Source organism: Trifolium pratense, linkage group LG1 (genome assembly GCF_020283565.1).
Source record: "Trifolium pratense cultivar HEN17-A07 linkage group LG1, ARS_RC_1.1, whole genome shotgun sequence".
NCBI lineage: Eukaryota > Viridiplantae > Streptophyta > Magnoliopsida > Fabales > Fabaceae > Trifolium > Trifolium pratense.
Window position 1 is genome coordinate 25,587,635 of NC_060059.1, and position 11,961 is coordinate 25,599,595.

General features: G+C 44.9%; 1 protein-coding gene across 1 annotated transcript; it reads right to left on the reverse strand.

Annotated features, from left to right (window-relative positions):
* Positions 1-4,952: 4,952 nt before the first annotated feature.
* LOC123891108 lies at positions 4,953-10,209 on the reverse strand. Its single transcript, XM_045940927.1, has 2 exons — positions 9,253-10,209; positions 4,953-5,039 (listed from the first exon to the last, which is right to left on the reverse strand). The coding sequence occupies exons 1-2, from the start codon at positions 10,207-10,209 to the stop codon at positions 4,953-4,955; spliced, it is 1,044 nt and encodes a 347-aa protein (XP_045796883.1).
* Positions 10,210-11,961: the final 1,752 nt, after the last annotated feature.

Below are 11,961 nucleotides of genomic sequence, written 5' to 3' on the forward strand. Positions count from 1 at the left end.
ATTATTGATCAAATGGTGTGATTACACTCAGTTCAATCCCAACAACCCTGGGAGTTTAATAAGTCAGAATTCGATCCCTTTACAAGTGAGAGTATGGAACTATTTATAGAGCTTCTAGTCTTCTTCTCCAAGCAAGGGTTCCTAAAAATCCGGTCCTTAGCATCTTCTTCGATGGTATGGCGTGAAAATAGGGATGAAAACCTTGGTCTCCAAGCTATGGCAGTTGCGAGAGGTTTATTTCTTTCTTCTCAAGGTAGCGGTTGATACAAGGAAGGAGAAGATTTTTTCTAGTAACACAGAGTCCACCCTTTTTGGCGTTGCCCTAGAGATGCAGGTCTCGCCCTAGCTCTAATCGCCTATTGGGTATTTTAGGGTTTACTTGATTTGGGCTTATCCTCCTTTTTACTTTAATTGGGCTTACCGGATATTCACTTAAGCCCATTGCCCAGTCCACAGCCCCCCAAGCACGAGGTCCAAAGGAATGAAGTGCTTGAATAGGATTCGAATTTTCCCTCTAAAACCTGTAGCGCGGGAAGAATTTCATCACGTTCATCCCACTTTCTGGCACACGTTCTTGTGCTCCTAAAGCATATCTATCAACCGCTTCTCCACTCGCCGATACCACGATGGGATATTTTCTCTATAAAATGGAGCATTTGATAGAATTAACTCATCACATTCTCACCTGCTTTCTTAAAAGTTTTCTTTCTGCAGTATGTCTCCTAAAAGCCTTCCCTATGAATGTGGACAATCCCCTGCTTCCCCCGTCATCAAGCGGCTCCGCCGTGTGTTGACCCTGAGTACGGAGGACTTAATGGATGATTTTGGTGAATTCTCGGAATTTGTCAAAGAGCTGAACGATTATTGCTGGAGGCTGACCAAGGAGGAGAAGCGTTTTCTTGACAGTGTGCTGCGTCTAGAGAAAGAGTTGAAGGATAGTGCGTCCTTTGTGATTGCTGTGGAGAATGTCAAAGAATGTCATGCCGAAGTTACCGAAGCTGTCGACAGCCAGATAGAGATCACGAAAGAGACCATGGGTGTGCAGGAGGAAATCCTAGGGATATGCTTCAACGAGGAGCGTAGAGTGGATGATCGTTTGGCGCTGCTGAACAAGGAGATGAAGCCGCTCGTGAAGAGGAAGAGGGCTCTCCAAGGCGAGATTAGGGACGATGTTGCTAAGCTGATTTCAAGGCGCCATTCTTTGATGGACCTTTTAGACAAGCAGAACGAGCTGAGGGAGGATCTGAAGCCCATTGACGAGAATATGGTGAAGGCGAAGAGGGTGAAACGGGCATTGGAGGAAATGCACCGTATCGCCGTTGCCGATGCTGGTGAATTGGGGAGTTCTACCATGCCATGAAGCCTTTTGTTTGCTCATCTTTCCGTTTTGTGCTTTTCTTTCTAGTATTTGTAATTTGCTTCCGGATTTTTGGGGTCTTTGTTATTTTTATTCTGCTTCTTTGCTTCCGTTGTATTTCTTTTGTACGAACTTGAATGCTTAAGCAATTTCCTTTACTTATGTGTTGCTCTTCTGTCCTTTCTAGTACCGCCTTCCTCTAAAATCTCCACTAACTTAAACGGGTCAAACATTGACTCCTTGGAAAGATAAAAAATAACGGTTCTCAAGATAGTCAAACCAAAGTAGTTGCGACTGTCCAAGCATTAATTACGACCGTTAATAACGATGTTAGGGTTGGGCAAGATTGGCTATAAATATCAACTGTTATTCTCATATTTCATCAACTTGTTTTGAATCTTTATTATGGAAAATAACAATGCGAAAAAACCTGTTGCCAGAAGTACTCCGCCTCAGCGGAGGAAGAAAAGAGTTGAGGTTTCAACTTCTAACTCCACTCGCTCCCGAAGGTCTAAGGATGTCAAAAAGGTGGAGGTTATCGTTCTTTCTTCGGATACCTCCGATTCTGGTAGTGGTGATGAGGACTACGTTTCGTTTCTGGAGACCTACGTTCCTCCTGAGCTTCGTGCTTCCTCGTCCAGCGAAGAAGAGGGGTCCCGGGTCACCGTGGAATCCAAGATGATTTTCCCTGAGCCTGTGCCAAAGGATTCGGAGTCTGATTGATAGGATTTTAGGATTTCTCCATGTATTCCTGGTTTTTCCTCGTTGTACTTTCCATTTTCTGCTAATAATAAAGATTTTCTGTCTTACTTTGAGTAGAATGCATTACTTTGTGCCTTTATTTTATGTCTTGCTTCCCCTTGATTTTTGGCTTTTTCTCGTTTGGCGTTGTTTTGGATATCTTTGTCGCGCCCCTGAGGCGAATCAAACTTCAAAGAATGGCGCCACTTTCCCCGCCTATAGGCGTCGTGTTTAATTATCTGACGATAAATCTTCTAAGGTTTATTCTCGAGATACGCGCTTTGACACGTATTTAATCCGACGACGCGTGCGTTACCTCTTGCTTCAACTTCTGGACTTCGAACAACCGAAAAGGTTTTTCCTCTTTAAATACTACCTCTGTTTCCTTCCCTTTGCTTGTTTCTTCTCGCAAATCCGCACTCTTTTTCGCATATCCTTCTTCGATTCTCCAGCAAGCCTTTGTTCAACGATTAGGACGCTTCCAGTTTCTTTCCTCGAGCTTTGTCAATTCCTTTGAGGTATTCTTTCTTTCATACCTTACTCCTTTTTGGCCGATTTTGTCTGTCTTGAGTAGGAACCCTAATTTTTTAATTAGGTTTAGAACAAATGGTTATTTTGAGGGAGTTAGATGAGGATGATGGTGGGAGAGTCCCTATTTCTTCTCCTAGTTATCTCGAGTGGGCGCAACAAGTTCAAGCCCACTATACTAGGGCTAACGGCGTTCTTAATAGCCGGGGGTTTTATTCGGAATTATGGGGTTTTGATGTTGGGAGTAGTAGTAGTGATAGTGATAGTAGTAATGACAGTGATTGTGTCATAATCTCCCCTTCCTCTTTCACAGGAAAGCGGAAGAACCCCTGCCGAGACCTGGTGGTTGCCGACTACGCTCCAGTCACCATGGAAGTTTCTTCAAAGTATACTAGTGTGGAGATGGTGAGGAGCTTTAGGAAAGCTGTCAAACTCTCTGATTCCCTTCTTCGTGAAGATTTGATTATAACCGAACCCGTCAGGGAGGGCGAGTTCGTGTTTCTCCAGAATGCTACCCCGCCAGATTATTTCTATCTTTATACTGGCGTGATCCAGCCCCTCAATATTTGGTTGCCTTTCACCTCTTTCGAGGCTGAGATGTTGAGGGTTCTTAATGTCGCCCCCACCCAACTTCATCCTAATAGTTGGGCCTTTATAAAAGCTTTCGAGGTAATGTGTTCGGGTTTTAACCTAGACCCTTCTGTTGGTGTTTTCTTCTCTTTTTACCAGATAAAGAACCTAAAACCTCAATCTCTGGTTTCCCTTAGTAGTCAACCCAACCGTCGTCTCCTAAGCTTATATGCCTCCAATTTCAAAAACTTCAAAGATTCTTTCCTCCGGGTTCGCCATGATGAGAAATTTCCTGACCTGATGTATGATGAGGTTGAGGATCCTTTATTTCCTTTCTATTGGACCAAAAACCCTAGGCTTATCAAGGGAGCCGTCTTTGAGGCTCTGAGCGACTTTGAGCAAGAGACCGTCAACTTCCTTGATTCTTATGCCCTTATGGATACCTCTGACGTTCTTAGATGTGAGGGTAATAGTGGCGCCTTGGAAGAATATCTGCGTAAGTGATAAATTTGTATCTTTTATTTGTTTAATGCTGATCTCGCCTCGTTATTAACTTGTATTTCTTTGCCTCTTTTTACTTTTACAGAGAGAATGAGGACTATTTCTAATGAGGAGAGACTGGCATTCTTGGCTAAAGCTCGCCAGCAAAGAGCCAACCCTGTTGTCGAGGTGACTGATCCCCTGAAAAAGCTGCAAGTGGAGGAAGCTGCTATGAAGGAAGGGCGGAGCAAGAAGAAGCATGAAGGGCGGATCCGTGTTGAGATCCCTGGAAAGACAGCTGCTGAAGCGGAGGGAAACGGGGGTGCTGCTCCTCCTCCTCCCAAAAAACAAAAGACAGAGAAGACTATTCAAAATGCTGGGGGTGCCGACAAGGGCAAAGGTGCGGCTTCCAGTTCTTCTCAGCCTCCTTCTCAAGATGCTGAAACCGCTGCGCCCCTTTCCTGGAGCTCCTTCGATCCTCTGGAGTTCATTGAGAGAGGAGTAACCATGGTGGGTGACATGACTCGCTTCACCAACACTTCGACGGAAGACCTGAGGAAGAAAGCCTTAGAGTATGAAGTCAAGGGTACTCTTCTCAATTATCTGTTGACAAACCGCCAGGAGCAAGAGGTTATGGAGGCGAGGCAGAAGGTGAAGATGGTTGATGATAACCTCGCTGATATTGAGAAGAGGTATTCTGAAACCAAAGCGAAGCTGGAGGATGATATTAAAAAGTTGAAGGAAGAAAGGGAGGGCGAGACAGAGAGACTGAAGAAAGAGTATGAAGAGAAGCTGTCTAAAGTTAAAGAAAGCTATGCCGCCTCGGAATCTAAGCTCAAGGAGAATGCTGCTGCCCAGGCTGAGAAACTCTCTAAACTATCCAAGGAGAAGGATGAAGCGGTACAGTCTATTGGGACCTTAGCTGATGAGAAAGTTAGATTGGAGAGTGATGTCACAGAGCTTCAGCTTTATGCCGCCAACCAATATGACGAGGGCTTTTCTTTTGCTATAGAACAGGTCAAGCTTCTTTTCCCGGATCTCGATGCTAAGCGCCTTGGCGAAGCTGATGCAATGAATCAAATTGTTGATGGCAAGCTCGTTCCCTATGTTCCTCCTCAATGAATGATCTCTTTGTAATGATCTTGTTTCTGCCCTTTTGTGGCTTTTTGTAATTATTTTGTACGCCCTTTTGTGGCTTTGAACAATTTTGCCCCTTGGCTGGGTCCTTTATAAAGTTCTTTATTTGCCTGATTTCTTCTTTTCATAACTTTACGAATTATTTTTGCATTACGTTGTGAGGTAACGCCTTCTGTCGTCTTTGTCTAGGAAACTTCGTCCTTGCACCTGTGACATCTTCTACTTTCTATAATAATTGTAAATCAATAAAAATAACTTTATACCTGTTGTCTTTTGGCGTTATAATGAATCGCCTTGCTTTGGTTGTGTATAAGCTTCTTCTGGCGGTATTGATAATCTCGCCTTTCTTTGCTGTATCTTTTTCTGGCGTACCCAACTCGTAAGATTTACAGGTAACGCCAAGGCACTGTAACCTTTGTTTAATAATATATATTAATTTTTTTTCTGACGTACCCAACTTATAGGTGACGCCAAGGCAGTGTAACCCTTGTTTAATAATATATTTTTTTTTCTGACGTACCCAACTCGTAGGTGACGCCAAGGCACTGTAACCCTTGTTTAATTTTTTTTTCTGACGTACCCAACTCGTAGGTGACGCCAAGGCACTGTAACCCTTGTTTAATTTTTTTTTCTGACGTACCCAACTCGTAGGTGACGCCAAGGCACTGTAACCCTTGTTTAATTTTTTTTTTTTCTGACGTACCCAACTCGTAGGTGACGCCAAGGCACTGTAACCCTTGTTTAATTTTTTTTTCTGACGTACCCAACTCGTAGGTGACGCCAAGGCACTGTAACCCTTGTTTAATTTTTTTTTTCTGACGTACCCAACTCGTAGGTGACGCCAAGGCACTGTAACCCTTGTTTAATTTTTTTTTCTGACGTACCCAACTCGTAGGTGACGCCAAGGCACTGTAACCCTTTTTATGGTTTAGCGCTCACATCTGAGTTGATCTTTAATAAAGATTCAGAGCTCAAGTTTGAGATAACCATTTTTGTTGACTCAGATCCCGTAACTTAATCAGGTTGATGCAAATATTTTGAGATATGCAGGAAGATATAAACTACTAGAATTTTGAAATCCAATGAGCCTCGATAAAAACCCCCGTTGAAACAGGGGAAAAGAGTGTCTCATTGTTTTTTTATTCATTTATGAAAACGGTTCTTATACATCATTTAAAAATATTGCTAAAGGAAGAGAATGGTTTTACTTATTCTTCCACCGATAAAGTGATGCTCCGTGATTAGCTATAGTAGAACTTTAGGTTTGCTACATTCCATGTCCTTGGGAGGATTTTTCCTTCCATGGTCTCTAGGCGATATGCTCCTCCTTCGAAAGCTTCTTGCACCCGAAAGGGGCCTTCCCAGTTTGCTGCGAATTTTCCTCCTTTATCCTTTCCCATAGGTCTTTTCAGCACCAGGTCGCCTTCTTGAAAACTCCTTTGTTTGACTCTCGTATTATAACGCCTAGCGGCTCTTTGCTTTATGGCGAATTCCCTGAAATGCGCTCTTTCTCTTCTTTCCTCGATCATGTCCAGGTTCTCTTCCAGAGCTCTGTCGTTCTCTTCCTGCGTTGTGGTTTCTCTGCGCCAACTAGGAGGATTTATTTCCACCGGGATCATCGCGTCCGAACCATAGACCATTGTAAATGGCGCTTCTCCTGTCGAGGATTGGGGAGTGGTGTGATACGACCAGAGGATGGGTGAGATGTGGGCTACCCAAGCTTCGCCTTTACTATCTAGCCTTCTTTTTAAGGCTCTTAGTATCACCTTATTTGCTGACTCTGCTTGTCCGTTAGCTTGTGGATGCTCCACTGATATAAAGGTGTTTTTGATTCCTTTGCTTCGACAGAATTCAACGACCTTTTCGCTGGCGAACTGTGTACCGTTGTCGGATACGATGTATTTGGGTAATCCAAATCTGCAGATGATTTTCTTCCAATAAAAGATTTTTACCTGTTCCGCCGAGATGCTGGATACCGGCTCTGCTTCAATCCATTTTGTAAAGTAGTCTACGGCGACGATGATCCATCGCGCTTGTTTATAGCCAACCGGAAATGGACCAACGATATCTACACCCCACATGAAAAAGGGCCAAGGGGATAATACTGACTTTAGTGGCTCCCCTGGAACGTGATGCAGGTTGGCGTGTCTTTGACATTTGTCACAGTTTCTTACATACATGGCGGTATCATCATGTATATCTGGCCAATAAAATCCTGCTCTCAATATCTTTCCTGCTAATGCTCTTGAACCGATATGACTACCACATGATCCTTCGTGGACTTCATTCATGATGCGCTTGGCTTCTTCAGTACTGACGCATAAAAGGAGGGGGGACGCGAATCCCCTCTTATATAGCTTATCACCTACCATTGAATACCATGCCGCCATTTTCCTTAGTTTAAAAGCCTTTTCCCTTTCTTTCGGTAGCTCATCCTTTTGGAGGTACCGGATAATGGGCGATCTCCAGTCTTCTTCTTCTATTACCATCATTACCTCTTCCCCGTTGATGCTGGGAGTTTTTATGGTTTCTTGGATAACGGTTCTATGACTTCCTGGTTTTTTGGTGCTCGCCAGCTTTGACAATAGATCTGCTCTCATGTTTTGTTCGCGGGGAACGTAAACTAATTCGAAGGAATCGAAATGCTTAGCTAGGTTTTGCACCTTCTCCACGTATTTGATTAACTGCGGCTCCTTCGTTTGAAACTTCCCTGATACTTGGTTGGTTACCAGTTGGGAGTCACTCATGGCCTTTAGCTCTTTTACCTCCATATCGCTTGCCAACTTCATTCCTGCTATCAAAGCCTCGTATTCCGCTTGGTTGTTGCTAGCTTTGAAGGCGAAACGTAGTGATTGTTCTATCATCACGCCATCCGGTCCTTCCAGTACTATTCCGGCTCCACTTCCTCGCACATTGGAGGCCCCGTCAACTGAGAGTGTCCAAAACGCCGTTTTCTCTGTTGTTGGCGGAGTAGACATCTCCAATACAAAATCAGCTAGTCTTTGTGACTTAATGGCCCCTCTAGGTGAGAAGGTGATGTCAAATTCCGATAATTCCACGGACCACGCCACCATCCTTCCTGCCAAGTCTGGCTTTCGGAGGACGTTCTTGATAGGGTAATCTGTTTTAACAACTACCTGGTGGCTTTGAAAATACTGCCTTAACTTTCTGGCTGTGACAACTACCGCGAGAGATAACCTCTCTATTCTTTGATACCTAGTTTCTGCTCCCCTTAGGGTTCTACTTACAAAATATATAGGTTTTTCTTCGCCCTCTATTTCTTGAACTAGAGCTGAACTCAAAGCTCTATCCGAGACTGCGAGATATAGGTAAAGGGTGTTACCTGGTAATGGGCGTGTCAAGATGGGCGGTGATGCCAGGAACTCTTTTAGTTGTTTGAAGGCTTCTTCGCATTCTGGCGTCCAGGAAAATCTCTCATTTTTCCTAAGAGATGCGAAGAAGTGGAAACCCTTTTCGCCCGCACATGATAGGAATCTGGATAGTGCGGCTATTCTGCCTGTCAAGGTCTGTACCTCTTTCACGGATGTAGGGCTCCTCATGTCTATGATGGCTTGGCATTTTTCGGGGTTAGCCTCTATTCCTCTGCTGGTGAGCATAAACCCTAAGAATTTTCCGGCTTGTACCCCAAAGGAACACTTTGCTGGGTTTAGTCTCATGTTGTACTTTCTTACTGATCCCATGATGTCCAACAGATCATCATCATGGCGACTTCCCTCGGAAGTTTTTACTACCATGTCGTCGATATATACCTCTAAATTCTTCCCTATTTGCTCAGCAAAAACCCTATCCATCAACCTTTGGTATGTTGCTCCCGCATTCTTCAGTCCAAAAGGCATGACGTTGTAAAAATAGTTGCAGGTATTCGACATAAAGGCTGTATGGCGGGCGTCGGAGGGGTTCATCTTTATTTGATTGTATCCGGAGTAGGCGTCCATGAAACTCAGCATCTTACACCCCGAGGCGCCATCAATTAACCTGTCTATGTTAGGTAGGGGATATGGGTCTTTGGGACACGCCTTGTTTAAGTCTGTGAAGTCCACGCACATTCTCCACTTCCCGCTGGCCTTTTTCACCATGACGACATTTGCCAACCATGAGGGATATTTTATTTCTTCGATGAATCCTGCTTCCTTTAGTTTCTCTACTTCCTCTGCTATAGCGACTCGCCTTTCTTCTCCCACCTTCCTTTTTCTTTGGGAAACTGGTTTTGTGCTGGGTGATATTGAGAGTTTATGTGTTATCACCCCTTCGTCAATCCCTGGCATATCTGAAGGTTTCCATGCGAATAGGTCAGCGTTATCCTTCAAGATTTTGATGATTCGTCTCCTCTCCTCGCTGGGCAACGCTGTTCCCAAGCTAGTTGTCTGGTGAGGGTAATCGCCAATTTGAACCTGCTCTAGGTCTTCTATAGGGCTTACCCTTCGATCTTGGAATTCCTCCCTTGGATCCATATCTGCGCTCTCTATCATGTTTATGCCGCCTGGAATTGCGGCTTGTCTCCTTTCGAATTTCCCGCTTGCGCCGGAAGTTCGGTGTCGTATTTTTAAGCTGGACTCGTAGCACTTCTTGGCGAGAATCTGATCGCCCCGTACTGTTCCTACTCCCCCATTCTCGAGGGGGTATTTTATTGCTAGGTATAAAGTGGACATGGCCGCCCCTAATGCGTTAAAGGCGGGCCTTCCTATAATAATATTATAGGAGGTAAAAGGAGTTTTAACTACCAGATATCGAACCTTGATAGTTTTGGCGTTGCTGCCTTCTCCAAACGTGGTAAGAAGAGAGGCGTAACCCATTACGTCCACTTGTTCGCCAGAGAACCCAACCAGGGTTCCGGAGTATGGTTGCAATTGCTCTTCTGCTAATTGCATGGCCTTGAAAGCTTCCCAGTACATGATGTCCGCTGAACTTCCCGAATCTATCAATACTCTTTTTACATCACAGTTCAAAATTTGGACTTGTATCACTAAAGGATCATCGTCATGGGGTGCTACCTCCAAACCATCCTTTGCCGTGAATGCCAAGTCTGGTACGTCTAATGGCTGAGGCTGACTTACGAGGTATATCTCCGAGATGGCTCGGCGTACATACCTTTTTCTTGCTGAGCTTGATTCGCCCCCACCTGAGAATCCTCCTGCTATTGTATTCACGGAGATTCTCCCCTTGGGAGGCTCTCTGCTTGGCCCAGGAGGGTCTCGTGGCTCCTGCCGGGGGACTTTTGGCACGACAACCCGCCCTTGGGCGGCGTCGTCAATAAATTTGCGAAGGTGTCCGCTTTTGATTAGTTCTTCGATTAAATCTCTTAAGCGGAAGCATTTCTCCGTGGAGTGACCTCTACACCTGTGATATGCGCACCAGGAGTTATCGTCCAGCCCCATGGGAATGTTACTGGTTCTCCTTGGGGGGAGGTTTGCCAAACCAGTGGCCAGAATCTCATTTAAAACGTAAACCTTTGAGGCGTTTAATGGCGTGAGGTCTTCATTGGCGGGATGATTCCTGAATTCTCTTCTGGGCGGTTGGCGGTATGGCTTCCCATGGTGCCTCTGCCATGGATCCCCTTGGTGGCCTCCCGATTTTGGTCGTGGGTGTTCGGGCGCTCTAGTGGCACGGCCCACGTATTCCTTCTCCTTAACATCTCTTTGCCTTTTCTCGGCGTTACTTTCTTCGCCCTTTATATAACACTCCGCCCTCTTGTTCACCTCTTGCATTGACGAGGCTGGCTTTTGGGCTAAGGACTCGTTGAAATGTCCCGCTCTTAGCCCATTGTGGAAGGCTGCCACGAACATCTCCTGATTTGGATTTGAGACTTTGATGGTGGCTTCGCTAAATCTGGCGAGGAAGTTACGTAATGACTCGCCATGGTTTTGGCGGATGGAGAAAAGACTGGTTGATGTGACTTTCACGTGTTTCGATCCAGCGAACTGGTGAATGAATTTTTTATGAAAGTCAGCATAACTCTCGATTGAGTTTCTTGGAAGGTTCATGTACCAACGCAGGGCGACATCCTTGAAAGTGCCGGCCAGTAATTTACATTTCAGATGCTCCGGAGCATTGATTATGGCAGTTTGTGTCCCAATTGCCATCAAGTGCTCCCTTGGATCCGTCTTTCCATCGAAGGTAGGAAGGTGAGGAACCTTGATTGTTTCCACTACTTGGGCATCCCACAAGTGTTGTGCTAAGGGTTGTACGTCCATGACGCCCTCTCCCTCCTCCTCCTCCAAAATCAATTTCGCTCTTTCTTTTTCATTAGTTCTTTCGGCTTCGATGGCCGCAATTTGAGTTTGTAAGCGCCGAATCTCTACGACGGCGGCTTGCAGGGTATTAACGTTAGAGTTGTCGTGGTTTTCGTGTTCTCCAGCCATGTGAAGATGTTTGATTTTTCGTCTAGTTGCTGTGATAGGCTGGGATCAAATGATTTTACCGCAGCCCCACGGTGGGCGCCAAAATGTTCTGGTAAAAAACGAGGGGGTTTGTATTATTGATCAAATGGTGTGATTACACTCAGTTCAATCCCAACAACCCTGGGAGTTTAATAAGTCAGAATTCGATCCCTTTACAAGTGAGAGTATGGAACTATTTATAGAGCTTCTAGTCTTCTTCTCCAAGCAAGGGTTCCTAAAAATCCGGTCCTTAGCATCTTCTTCGATGGTATGGCGTGAAAATAGGGATGAAAACCTTGGTCTCCAAGCTATGGCAGTTGCGAGAGGTTTATTTCTTTCTTCTCAAGGTAGCGGTTGATACAAGGAAGGAGAAGATTTTTTCTAGTAACACAGAGTCCACCCTTTTTGGCGTTGCCCTAGAGATGCAGGTCTCGCCCTAGCTCTAATCGCCTATTGGGTATTTTAGGGTTTACTTGATTTGGGCTTATCCTCCTTTTTACTTTAATTGGGCTTACCGGATATTCACTTAAGCCCATTGCCCAGTCCACAGCCCCCCAAGCACGAGGTCCAAAGGAATGAAGTGCTTGAATAGGATTCGAATTTTCCCTCTAAAACCTGTAGCGCGGGAAGAATTTCATCACGTTCATCCCACTTTCTGGCACACGTTCTTGTGCTCCTAAAGCATATCTATCAACCGCTTCTCCACTCGCCGATACCACGATTCATTAAGAATGATTGCTTTAAATATTT